Source organism: Carcharhinus amblyrhynchos, unplaced genomic scaffold (assembly GCF_965287045.1).
Source record: "Carcharhinus amblyrhynchos unplaced genomic scaffold, sCarAmb.v2.hapA scaffold_75, whole genome shotgun sequence".
In the NCBI taxonomy this organism is placed as follows: Eukaryota; Metazoa; Chordata; class Chondrichthyes; order Carcharhiniformes; family Carcharhinidae; genus Carcharhinus; species Carcharhinus amblyrhynchos.
Genome location: NW_027649815.1, coordinates 932,644 through 946,843, shown reverse-complemented (window position 1 = coordinate 946,843; position 14,200 = coordinate 932,644). Strand labels below are relative to the sequence as shown.

At 51.2% G+C, this 14,200-nt stretch overlaps 1 protein-coding gene across 1 annotated transcript in view; it reads right to left on the bottom strand.

Annotated features, from left to right (window-relative positions):
* The window catches only part of LOC145337794 (RAS guanyl-releasing protein 1-like), a 115,549-nt gene that overhangs the window by 14,264 nt on the left and 87,085 nt on the right, over positions 1-14,200 (bottom strand). Inside the window, exons 5-10 of the mRNA XM_080182636.1 lie at positions 13,510-13,641; positions 12,429-12,582; positions 11,057-11,230; positions 7,213-7,329; positions 4,216-4,491; positions 405-485 (exon numbers count right to left, since the gene is read on the bottom strand). Of these exons, the coding sequence (XP_080038762.1) occupies positions 405-485; positions 4,216-4,491; positions 7,213-7,329; positions 11,057-11,230; positions 12,429-12,582; positions 13,510-13,641 (934 nt within the window). The remainder of the gene's footprint in view (positions 1-404; positions 486-4,215; positions 4,492-7,212; positions 7,330-11,056; positions 11,231-12,428; positions 12,583-13,509; positions 13,642-14,200) is intronic.

Genomic DNA, 14,200 nt, shown 5'->3' with positions numbered 1-14,200 from the left:
GTTTCTGGATCGCATTTTGTGTTTCTGGGATGCGTTTTGTGTTTCTGGGATGCGTTTTGTATTTCTAGGTCATGTTTTTGTGTTTATGGGTCATCTTTTGTGATTCTGGGTCACGTTTTGTGTTTCTGGGATGCGTTTTGTGTTTCTGGGATGCGTTTTGTGTTTCTGTATTGCATTTTGTATTTCTGGATCGCGTTCTGTGTTTCTGTGTGGCGTTTTGTGTTTCTGTGTCACGTTTTGTGTTTCTGGGATGTGTTTTGTGTTTCTGGGTCACGTTTTGTGTTTCTGGGATGTGTTTTGTGTTTCTGGGTCACGTTTTGTGTTTCTGGGTCACATTTTGTGTTGCTGGATCGCGTTTTGTGTTTCCGGGATGCGTTTTGTGTTTCTGGGTCGCGTTTTCTTACCACTGTCCGATGAGTCTTTGGTTCCTTGGTGTAGGAAAGCTCATAGATTTCATCCTCGGTGTAGTACAGGTCAAGCGATAACTAAAAGGAATGAACAAGAGTTGTCAGTCGCACATGTAGAAAAGACAACAAGAACAAAAGTCTTGGAGAGATAGAGGAAGACGCACTAAAGGATTGTCAAGAGTAGAGATAGCCCGGAAGTTGGGAGGATAAGACCATTCAGCCCATCGAGTCTGCTTCACCATTCTACCATGACTGATAAGTTTCTCAACCCCCATTCTCCCACCTTTCCCCGTAATCCCTGATCCCCTTACCAATCAAGAACCTATCTATCTCTGTCTTAAATACACTCAATGACCCGGCCTCTGTAGCAATGAATTCCACAGATTCACCGCCCTCTGGTGAAGAACTTTCTCCTCATCTCGGTTCTAAAGGGTTGTCCCTTTACTGTCCTCGGATCCCAGTCTCTCCGACTAATGGGAACACCTTCTGTCCAGGCCTATCAGTATTCTGTAAGTTTCAATCAGATCCCCCCACCCCATCCTTCTAAACTCCACAGACCCAGAGTCCTCAAACACTCCTCGCAATGTCAAGCTTTTCATTCCCACGATCGTCCTTGTGAACCTCCTCCAGGCCCTCTCCAAGGCCAACACATCCTTCCTTTGATACGGGGCCCAAAATAGCTCACATTACACCAAATGGGATCTGATCAGAGCCTTCGCTTCCCAGAGAGCGGTGCGTCTCTAGGATACAGCGCCACTCAGTGTAATGGGCACTCTCTTTAGCTCTTTACAGTGCAGGAGGAGGCCACTCAGCCCATCGGGTCTGTACCAACCACAATCCCACCCAGGCCCTATTCCCGTAACACCATACATTTACCCTGCTAGCCCCCCGACACTTTAGTATGGCCAACCAACCTATCCCGCACATCTTTCGGACTGTGGGAGGAAACCGGAGCACCTGGAAAAAAAACCCACGCAGACACGGGGAGAACATGCAGCCTCCACATAGACAATGACCCAAGGCCAGGATTGAACCCGGGTCCCTGGCACTGCAAAGCAGCAATGCTAACCACTGTGCCACAGTGTTGGTTGTCCACACTCGTGCTTGGAATATGTTGGAAGGGAGGCTGTTGGTCTGCGGTTAGCGCACTGTAATTGCTAACCAGGAAACTTTGCCGTCTATTGGAGGTTTACAGACTGACACTCAACATGTTTGGCTGCGTTATAAACGCTCCTTCCTCTGCCGCCAAGTCCTGGGGTGGGATTCGAACCCAGAGCTTCTGGTTCAGAGGCAGGGGCACTAACACCACAAGCCCTGTAACACTGGTGCTGGCTCTACCATCAAGAGGGAGACGCACCGGTTCCTGGCTGGTGGAGATTGGATCATATTGACCACTCCACCCCTGTGTACCCTCCATCCTCAACTATTCCAAATGTACCTGCTACAGTCTACCACTCATAGATCCAACATCATCCCAAACTCAGCTCTCGATGTCTTATCTCCCTTCCCCCAATCCCTCCCCATGATCGCTAGTCTACACTGACCCCTGGTCAAACAATATCTTGTAGGGTCATAATCTTAGAGGTTTACAGCATGGAAACAGGCCCTTCGGCCCAACTTGTCCATGCCGCCCACCAAGCTAGTCCCAATTGCCCACATTTGGCCCATATCCCTCCATACCCATCTTACCCATGTAACTGCCTAAACGCTTTTTTAAAAGACAACATTGTACCCGCCTCTACGACTACCTCTGGCAGCTTGTTCCAGACACTCACCACCCTCTGTGTGAAAAAATTGCCCCTCTGGACCCTTTTGTATCTCTCCCTTCTCACTTTAAACCCTCTAGTTTTAGACTCCCCTACCTTTGGGAAAAGATATTGTCTATCTAGTTGATCTGTGCCCCTCATTATTTTATAGACCTCGATAAGATCACCCCTCAGCCTCCTACGCTCCAGAGAAAGAAGTCTCAGTCTATCCAGCCCCGAGATTGTAAAATGCTCATCCTTTCTCTCCCTGTCTCAGTAAGTCAAGCCCCTCTCTGTAATGCTCTTTTGAGCTTCCCCAAAAAAACCAGGAGGGGGCCATTCGGCCCATCAAGTCTGCAACAACCCTCTGACAGAGCATCTTACCCAGGTATAATTCCCATAATTCCATATAGTTAGCCTGCTAACGCCCCCTAACCTACACATCTTTGGATACTAAGGGACAATTTAGCATGGCCAATCCACCTAACCTACACATCTTTGGATACTAAGGGACAATTTAGCATGGCCAATCCACCTAACCTGCACATCTTTGGACACTAAGGGACAATTTAGCATGGCCAATCCACCTAACCTACACATCTTTGGACACTAAGGGACAATTTAGCATGGCCAATCCACCTAACCTACACATCTTTGGACACTAAGGGACAATTTAGCATGGCCAATCCACCTAACCTGCACATCTTTGGACACTAAGGGACAATTTAGCATGGCCAATCCACCTAACCTACACATCTTTGGACACTAAGGGACAATTTAGCATGGCCGATCCACCTAACCTGTACATCTTTGGACACTAAGGGACAATTTAGCATGGCCAATCCACCTAACCTGTACATCCATGGAGAATGCAGTTGGGGGAACCACTGAGCTGTCAGATTCAGATTCAGATTTAAACCAGGCAGAGCCACTCTGAATCAGGGAATGCCTCCGGCACCCACCCCCCTCCCCCATCCCCTTCATTCCCCCAAAAGCTTCTATTTAGCTGGAAAAGCATACTCCCTCTGACCCACACTACAGCATCATCTAGACTTATTGCCAGGATAACTGCGTACATTTTGGATATCTCCAGGTCGGAGAGACTCTAATTTAGACAGAAAGGAAGAAGAACCTTGACTTCAACTTGCATTTTAACAGCGTCTTTTAAACGGCCCAAGCCACCTGACAATTTATGGACATTGGCCGAACATTTTGCATCTCGCCCGCCGAGAGAAAATTCGACAGGATCATTTCAAGGTCTATTGAGCTTGGGTGGGGGACGTTGTTGGGGGGGGGCGGGGGGCGAGTGTGACCAGAAAATCCCACCCATTGAGTTCACGTAAGGAGATATGAGAGGAGGAATGGGCTGGAATTAGAAAAACGACAGCACAAACAGGCCCTTCGGCCCACAAGTTGCTCCAAACATGTCCCCACCTACTAGACTTACCTGTAACCCTCTATCTAAGTTCCATGTACTCATCCAATAGAAACAGAAAAACTACATCTAGAATTCTCTGACCGTTCACGCTGACGGGATTCTCCAGTCCCTCCGGCAGCGCGCCGCCCGCCCGCGGGTATCCCTCAGCTTTAAGTTTGGTTATTACCATCACAAGTAAGGCTGACACTAACACAGCAATGAAGTTACTGTGAAAATCCCCTAGTTGCCACACACTCCGGCGCCAGTGTTCGGGTAACACCGAGGGAGAATTTAGCTCCCGACCAGCACGTTTTTCGGACCGCGTCGGAGGAAACCGGAGAACCCGGAGTGAAAACCCACGCAGACATGGGGAGAACGTGCAAACTCCGCACAGACGGTGACCCCCCCCAGTCGGGAATTGAACCTGGGTCTGTGAGGCAGCAGTGCTAACCCAGAGGGTCCTGCAAACAATGCGCCACCCATGTGTGGCTGGGAGGTTGGAGAATCTTGCCCATGATGGCCAAGGTCTTGGCCAACGAGGTTGATGATTTGCCAATAGGATAGGAAGGATTTACAGAGGCCGGCTTCTCGTTGGGTCGGATGAGATGAGGCTTTCCCACCCAGGGGCTGAGGGGGCGGAACTCACCGTGAGGAGGTGGACTAGGTCCTTGTTGGCCTCGAAGGGCGGCGTGCTGCCCTGGATTTGGATCAGCTCAGAGATGCGGCTGTAAAGCTGCTGGAGCTTGCTGAGGTTTATCTTCTTGTCCTCGATGTAGTCGGGCAGCGCCTCGTTCAAGGAGACCAGATCCTTCAGGTGGACCCCCAGGATGGGGATCTTGAACCCCGAGCACTCGCTGAAGACGCGCCGGTAGTTGCTATAGTTACTGCAGGAGGACAGGAGCTCCGTCATTTCGTTCAGTGTCTGTCGGAAAGAAAGGAGCGGGTTACTGTTGGGGGGGTGGGGGGGGTGGGGACTGACCAATCTTCTACAGGGTTAGAAATTCGGACAATAATCACTCGTAACAATTTGCTTTCTCTCTTGGCTGAAGGCAGAGGCACTCAGTGTGGTAAATGTCCAAGGTAGCGAGAGATCTCCTATTGTATCCATTCCAAATCTCTTCCCGCACCTAGTGCATCTTTTTCCATAGCTAACCATTCCCAGGTCTCTAGTCTGTCACCCCCGGGGGCTTATGGCACAAGGGGGGGCGCTGTTACTAGGGGGCATAACTACAAGGTTCATGGTGGGAGATATAGGAGGGATGTCCGAGATTCTTCACTCACAGAGTGGTTGGGGTGTGGAATGCACTGCCTGCTGTGATAGTGGAGTCGGACAAGGTGGCCTTCAGGACACACGACAGCGCAGAGTCGCTGAGCAGGGACTGATAGCCAAGTTCCGCACACATGAGGACGGTCTCAACAGGGACCTTGGGTTCATGTTACATTATCTGTAACCCCCACAATTTGCCTGGACTTGCAAAATCTCACCAACTTTCCTGTCTGGAAACAATACACATCTCTTTAACCTGTGCTTAAAGCTCTTTCCACTCACATTGTCTGTACCTTTAAGAATTGATTAGCTGTAAAGACTCACATTCCAATCATTTGTGTCCTTTTTACGATCAGAACTCCCAGCCACCTGACGAAGGGACAGGCTGTCCCGAAAGCTTGTGGCTTTTGCTGCAAATAAACCTGTTTGGGCTTTAAACTGGTGTTGTGGTATTTCTTTCTGTTTTACCCCAGTCTAACACCGGCATCTCCACATCATAGTCGGACACTTTAGGAACTTCCAAGCAGTTATTGGATAGGCACATGGAGCACACCGGAATGATAGGGAGTGGGATAGCTTGGGTTCGGACACAGCTCGGCACAACATCGAGGGCCGAAGGGCCTGTACTGTGCTGTACTGTTCTCTGTAACTCCAATAGTCGGGAGTCTCTCCCACTGTTACCGCTGGCCATTGGTATCATAGATTCATACAGCACAGAAAAGACCCTTTTTATAGAGAAAGTGATGGCCTCGTGATATTATCGCTAGACTATTAATCTAGAAGTTCAGCTGATGCTCTGGGAGACCTGGGTTCAAATCCTGCAGATGGCGAAATTCAATCTCTCAAAAAATATTTTAAAAAAGAATTAAGAATCTACTGATGACCATGAAACCATTGGCAATTGTCAGAAAAACCCATCTGTTCCTTTAGGGGAGTAAATCTGCCATCCTTAGCTGTATTTGTTTTTGGTTCCCTACCGTACAGGAAGAGGCCATTCGGCCCATCGAGTCTGTACCAACCACAATCCCATCCAGGCCCTAACCCCATATCCCTACATATTATACCCACTAAACCCTCTAACCCACACACCTCAGGACATTAAGGGCAACTTATTTTTTTAAGCAAGGCCAATCAACCTAACCCACACATCTTTGGACTGTGGGAGGAAACTGGAGCACCCGGAGGAAACCCATGCAGACACGAGGAGAATGTGCAACCTCCACACAGTCAGTGACCTGAGCTGGGAATCGAACCCAGGACCCTGGAGCTGTGAAGCAGTAGCGCTAACCACAGTGCTACCTAGTCTATGGCTAAACTATTAATCTGGAAACCCAGCTAATATCCTGGAATGACTCCACTATCTCAGCAGGCAGTCCATTCCACACCCCAACCACTCTCTGAGTGAAGAATCTACCCTCGGATATCCCTCCTATACCTCCCACCATGAACCTTATAGCTATGCCCCCTAGTAACAGCGGCGCCCCCCTCATGCCATAAGCCCCCGGGGGTGACAGACTCGAGACCTGGGAATGGTTAGCTATGGAAAAAGATGCAATAGGTGCGGGAAGAGATTTGGAATGGCTACAAGACAATAGGAGATCTCTCGCTACCTTGGACATTTACCACACTGAGTGCCGCTGTCTTAACTCCTAAAACTGAATTCAAATTCAATTTTACAAAAATATCTGGAATTAAGAATCTACTGATGACCATTGTCGGAAAAAACCTGTCTGTTCTTTTAGGGAAGGAAGTCTGCCATCCTTACCCGGTCTGGCCTACATGTGACTCCAGAGCCACAGCAATGTGGTTGACTCTCAACTGCCCTCCGAGGGTAATTAGGGATGGGCAATAAATGCTGGCCCAGCCAGCGACACCCATGTCCCCCAAATGAATGAAAATAAAACCATGCGGACTGTTCCTGATGAATCCCCGCCCCTCCGAAGGCAGATTAATTCTGTTACTCAGAATTGTTTGCAGTAGTTTCCCCGCCGCTGAGGCCAGACTGTAGCTCCCTGTTTCGTCCCTCCCTTCGATCACAATTGGCCTCCAGTCCCTCCCCCCCCACCCCCGGCGCCTCCCCTGTCTCCCCCCACCCCCAGGCGAGGGATTAGAAAAGATTCCGGGGCTATTTCCTGGCTTGGCAGCCTGGGATACTCGGCAGGTCGGGCAGGCTTCTGTGGTGAGAGAAGACGCAAGGCCCATTCCTCGCGAGAGGACGACGTTAACTCCCGCCCGCACAGATTGCGGTCGGAGGATTTCCAGAATTTTCCACTCGCCAGATACCCCCTCGCCTGCTGGCACCCGGAGGCCGCCGGGAGGACGGCTCGGAGGTCAGAGGTCGAAAAGGCCCCAGGCTGAGGGAGTCAAGAGACAGACCTTGGTGACGTCCTGAGAGAGGTAGGAGCTGGTTTCTTTGAGACGGGAGATAGCGCTGTGGCAAAGGCCTCCGATGACTGCCATGAGAGTGTTGAAGTTCTGGAGTTGCCGAAGTTTCTGTGAAGGGACAGAAGGAGCGTCAAACAACTCTGTCACGGAAAGTGGACACCATGCATTAACCGGCCACCCTGGAGGGACACAGTGGCCCCGTGATACCAGGCCCTGGACCAAGGCCCAAGTCAATTCCCTGGGGACAAGGGTTCAAATCCCACCAGGGCAGCCGGTGAAGTTGACTGAAATAATCTGGAATTATAAATTCGGCCGGAATTCTCCGACCTCGTCCGCGATTATCCGCTCCTCAACGGAGATTGAGCCGAGCGCCAAATCCTCCGTCCTAGCTCTGAATAGAGGCGGCACAGTGGTTAGTACTACTGCCCCGCAGGGGACGTGGGATCGATTCCCGGCTCGGGTCACTGTCTGTGCGGAGTCTGCACGTTCTCCCCGTGTCTGCGTGGGTTTCCTCCCACAGTCCGTGCTAAATTTCCCCTTAGAGCCAGGGGGATTGGCAGGGTAAATATGCAGGGTTGGGGGATAGGGCCTGGGTGGGATTGTGGTCGGTGCAGGCTGGGATGGGCCGAATGGCCTCCTTCTGCACTGTAGGGATTCTACGATTCTGATTCTATGAAATAATCTGGGATTAGGCCAGGAATTCTCCAACCTCGCCCCATCGTGGTCGGGATTATCCAGTCCCGCTGCAGTGAATGGGACGGAGGACTGAATCCTCCATTCTCGCTACAAGTCAGGGGAATTCCGGGCCTAATCTCAGGGATGGTGACTACAAAACTATCATCGATTGTTTTAATCAATCGTGAAATAAGGTCAGTGTCACTTCACCAGAATCCCTTTATTTACAAACCCATCTCCACTCCTAAGAGTGCTTCAGGTATCACAGAATCCCTCCAGTGAAGGAGGAGGCCATTCAGCCCATCGGTCTGCACTGACGACAATCCTACCCCAAGCCCTATTCTACAACCCCACATATTTACCCCCCTAATCCCTCTAACCTACACATCTCGGGACACCAAGGGGCAATTCAGCACGGCCAATCCACCCAACCAGTGCATTTTTCGGACTGTGGGAGGAAACCGGAGCGCCTGGAGGAAACCCACGCAGACATGGGGAGAATGTGCGCAAACTCCACACACACACACGCACACACAGTGACCCGAGCCGGGGATCGAGCTCACGTCCCCTGTAAGGCAGTAAGTGGTAAATACTGTGCCAGCGTGCCCTGCCCCCGAGGTACACAGTCAGAGTCCAGACTGGAGGTAGTCCTGATGCTTCACGTTAGGCGAGGCTCCCTGATTGGGTAGGCAATCATTACCTCGATCAGGGAGCTCATACTCCAAGATGGCCGCCCCTGTGAGGTCACTACGCCTCACTACTGCCTCTTTGGGGAAGGAAATCTGCCACCTTTACCCAGTCTGGCCTACATGTGACTCCAGAGCCGCAGCAACGTGGCTGATTCTTAACAGCCCCTCTGATATGGCCCTCGCAAACCCCTCAGTTCAAAGGCAACAAATTCTGGCCTTGCCAGCGATGCCCAAAGCCAGAATAAAGATTTATAAAAATCCATGGTTTTGAAAAAAAAATCACAGAGGAATGTATTACAATATAATTCCCTAAATTTCCACCCCCTTTATTGTGGAGTTCCACTAGAGGTAGGCAAAAACGTCGATGAGCGACGTAAGACTCGAATAAGGCACTCACTGAGTGTTGAAATGGGCAGCACGGGCTTGTAGGGCCAAATGGCCTGTTTCCTGTGCTGTTCTTTGTAGGGCCGAATGGCCTGTTTCCTGTGCTGTTCTTTGTAGGGCCGAATGGCCTGTTTCCTGTGCTGTTCTTTGTAGGGCCGAATGGCCTGTTTCCTGTGCTGTTCTTTGTAGGGCCGAATGGCCTGTTTCCTGTGCTGTTCTTTGTTTGTACAATCTTAGCTGCAACATCTCACTGGCCCACTTTATGTTATTGTGACAGAAATTATCGGGGGAGACGGTGGCCTAGTGGTTTTATCGCTAGACTATTACCCAGCTAATGTTCTGGGGGACCCGGGTTCGAATCCCGCCACGGTCGTGGGTAGAATTTGAATTCAATAAAAAATATCTGGAATTAAGAATCTACTGATGACCCATTGTCGGAAAAATCCATCCGGATCACTCATGTCCCTTTAGGGAAGGAAATCTGCCGTCTTTACCCCAGTCTGGCCTACATGTGACTCCAGAGACATGTGGTTGACTCTCAACTGCCCCCCCCCCAGCAACTAGGGATGGGTAATAAATGATGGGCAATAAATGCTGGCCCAGCCAGCGACACCCGTGTCCCACGGATGGATAAAAATAAAGAATGCGCTTTGACCCGGAAGAACCAGAAGGGAACGCAGATTGGGATAGATAAAACTCGGGGAGGGGCAGGAGGCTTGTCGGAGCAGGACAACTAGAAGCACTAAACACACACACATACACAGTCACTCTCTCTCTCGCTCACACACATACACAGTCACTCTCTCTCTCTCTCACACACATGCACAGTCATTCTCTCTCGCTCACACACACACAGTCTCACACACACACATACAGTCACTCTCTCTCTCTCACACACACACAGTTTCTCACACACACATAATCTCACACACACACATACACTGTCTCCCTCTCTCTCTCTGACTCACACACACACACAGTCTCACATTCTTACACACACACACACACACACACACACACACAGTCTCACACAGATACACACACAGTCTGTCTCTCTCACACACACAGATACACTGTCACACACACACACACACACACACACACACACACCGTCTTTCACATACACACACACAGTCTCGTACAGTTTCACATGCACACACACAGTCTCTCTCATACACACACACACTGTTTTACACACACACACACACACACACACACACACTGTTTTACACACACACACCGTTTTACACACACACACACACACACTGTTTTACACACACACACCCCGTTTTACACACACACATACACACACCGTTTTACACACACACTACACACACACACCGTTTTACACACACACACTACACACACACACCGTTTTACACACACACACTACACACACACACTGTTTTACACACACACACACACACACCGTTTTACACACACACACTACACACACACACTGTTTTACACACACACACCGTTTTACACACACACACACACACACACACACTGTTTTACACACACACAGTCTCACGCATACACAGTCTCTTGCACGCGCACACATACACACTGACACGTGCGCACAGTCACACACACACACATACACACACCCACTGTCTCATACACACACAGACACTCACACATTCATGCACACACTCCACACTCTCAGACTAAACAAAAAGAAAAACCCAGGGCCAGTATTCTGGAAAGTTCCTCTCCCTCAGGTGATTGGAAGCCACCCAGGAGATCAGTCAGTGCCGCGCTGGCCATTTGACAATCTGTCACTCGCGAGGGCCTTGAGGAGATAAGGAGTGTGTCAGGGTTTGGCCCAGTCAGCGGGAGGAGCTGATCAGCTGTAATTCTGCTGCTTTGACTCCTTTAAACGATTGGGATCGGTTTGCATTTCCACGGAGATTAAAACTAATTATCTTCTGACGAGATCATTGGGGGAAGGGAAGGAGGGAAAGCATTAATCCAGCTCCAGCGTCCTGAGCGAGGCTGCCGAGCAACCAGGCTGCCTCCGGGTCAGGTAGGCCCCATTTCCCCAGGGGTGGGAGGGGGACGCCTCCTCCTCAGCCCCGTCCTACCTGAGCGACGTGTATGAACTTGGTGAAGACCTCGGCCCTCTGCGCCGGAGTGTGCCGGTTAAGGATCATCAGCTGGACCCACTGGGAGATTCCGTTAACCAGGGAGACGGACCGCTCCAGCGACGGGTTCTCCCTCACGCATCCGCTGACCACGTAGCTCCTGTAGTCCAGGTACTGCAAGACAGGGAAAGTTACCGCGTTTACGTGGCGCCCCTCACAACCTACGGGCAGCCGGAGGTGGGGTAGGGTGGGGTAGTAACATTGCCGCTGACCCAGGGTGATAAAACCAGAAAAAAATGCTGGAAAATCTCAGCGGGCCTGACAGCATTTTGGACTCAAGAGAGGCGGCTGGATACACACTCGGAATGGGATCAAACGTCACGGGGAGAACTGAGTTGGACAATCGGCCATGATCGTGCTGAATGGCGCAGCAGGCCCAGAGGGCCGAATGGCCTCATCCAGCTCCTACCTTTCTATGTGCGGAGAGAGAGAGAAAACAGCGTTCCAAGTCTGGATGGCCCTTTGCCAGAGAAGGGAAACGGGACAAGATTTATCCGATATGAGGGTGTGGGTGGAGAGGGCGGCATTGGGCAATGCGAATGGTGATGGTAAAGGCTAGGAAAGGTGCTAAAAGCGTCCGTTAAGCGATCGTGCTTAGTGGTAGAGCAAAGAGTACAGATTGTGAGGGGACTACCTGAGGAATGTGGCAGGTGGTCTCGAAGGGTGATGGGGGGATCCTTACGTCACCCAATCTCAAAACGTTAACTCTATTCTCTCTCCATGGTTCCTATAGAATCACACAGTGCAGAAAGAGGCCCTTCGGCCCATCGAGTCTGCGCCAAACACAATCCCACCCAGGCCCTACCCCCCATATCCCTACATATTGTACCCACTAATCCCTCTAACCAACACATCTCACAACTCTAAGGGGCAATTTCTTAGCACGGCCAATCAACCCAACCCGCCCATCTTTGGACTGTCGGAGGAAACCCACGCAGACACGGGGAGAATGTGCAAACTCCACACAGCCAAGCCGGGGAATCGAACCCGGGTCCCTGGAGCTGGGAAGCAGCAGTGCTAGCCCACGGCGCTACCCGGAGGCGAGGAGGCATTTCTTCCCCCGTTGAGTCTGCGGAATTCATTCCCACAGGAAGCAGTTGGTGCCAAAACGTTGAATATATTCACGAGGTGTCTGGATATAACGGGATGGCGGGGAGAAAGCGGGATTAGGCTGTTGAGTTGGACCGTGAGCCTAATGAATGGCGGAGCAGGCTCGAAGGGCCGAATGGCCTCATCCTGCTCCTGTCTTCCCTGTTTCTAGGACCCCAGTAAATAAAGCTTTTAGGCAAAGCAGCGGCTGGGGACTGCTCACCGATAAGCGGCAGAAGGATTTGAACTCCAGGTAGCTGAGATGTTCGGCCAGTTCCGCTGGCTCCAGGTGATCGAAGAGCAGCGAGACTTTGCGCTTCTTGTTGTTGTTGGGGGTGCCGTGCTGCGTGTACTTCCGTGTCCACTCCTGCATGTGTCTGCGAGGGGGAGAGAGAGAGAGAGAGAGGGTTACGTCCGCGAGGAAGGAGCTGCCGTTTAGCCCGAGGCGAGAGCGAGGGAAGCTGGCTGCCATTAAACGGCCCCCCTCCCTCGCGCAGCACTCCTGTCACACGTAGTAGTAGGGGGGGCCATGCCCCTTTAAGAGAATGGGTCAGGTGACTCAAGCTCCATCCCTGCCTCGTGCTGACTGCACCGGGATAAAGACGTGTCAGTAAACAGTTAAGAACGTGAGATAGAGGAGCAGAATTGGGCCGTTCGGCCCATCGAGCCTGCCCCGCCATGGCTGATAAGCTTCCCAGTCTCCCGCCTGCTCACCGTAACCTTTGACCCCCTCACCAATCAAGAACCTCTCTATCTCCATCTTAAAGACACTCAGTGACCCGGCCCCCTCTGGCTGAAGAGATTCATGGAATCGTTGACTCATTGAACCCTACAGTGCAGAAGGAGGCCACTCAGCCCATCCAGTCTGCCACAATCCCATCCTATCCCCACGCATTTACCCTAGCTAGTCCCCCCCCCCGACACTAAGGGACAATTTCAGCATGGCCAATCCACCTAACGTTTTTGGATCATGGGAGGAAACTGGAGCACCCAGAGGAAACCCACGCAGATATGGGGAGAATGTGCAAACTCCACACAGACAGTGAGCCGAGGCTGGAATCGAACCTGCGTCCCTGGCGCTGTGATACAGCAAGGCGAACCACAATGCCTTTGTCCCTGACAGATGAGATCTCTGGTAATGCAGCGCTCGCTCAGCAGTGTGTCAACTAGGATTATGTGACCAAGTTGCTGGGGTGGGACCCTGACCCTTGACTCCGTGGCGCCTCTGAGGCCAGAGTGAGCACCACCCTTGGGCTAAACCAGGGAGTGGCATGCCCTGAGGCGGAGAGTGAAGTTCTTCTCACATGTTTGAGGTGTCGATGAGCTGGCAGTGAGATTCCTCGCCTTCCTTCCGGACCACTTCCCAGAACTGGGACATCACGTCCTCCAGCTTGCTGTCCACTGTGAACACGATGGGGTAATGCGTTATCCAGTACCTACAGGAGAACAGCACAGCATTTAGCCCCTTCCCTCAATCCCACTCACCCTCCACATCTCTTCATTGTCTCTGTTCATTCATGAGACATGTGCATTGCTGGCTGGGGCCAGCATTTATTGCCCATCCCTCATCACCCTTGGAGGGCAGTTGAGAGTCAACCACATTGCTGTGGCTCTGGAGTCACATGTAGGCCAGACCGGGGTAAGGACAGCAGATTTCCTCCCCTAAAGGGGACATTAGTGAACCAGATGGATTTTTCCAACAATAGTTTCATGGTCACCAGTAGATCCTTAATTCCAGATATTTTTATTGAAGTCTACTTGCCTCTACGGTGGAGGGCAGTGGTGTTTATTTATTAGTGTCACACATAGGCTTACATTAACACTGCAATGAAGTTACTTTGAAAATTCTCTTTTCGCCACACTCCGGCGCCTGTTTGGGTACACTGAGGGAGAATTTAGCACGGCCAATGCACCCTAACCAGCACATCTTTCGGACTGTGGGAGGAAATCGGAGCATCGGAGGAAACCCACGCAGACATGGGGAGAATATGCAGA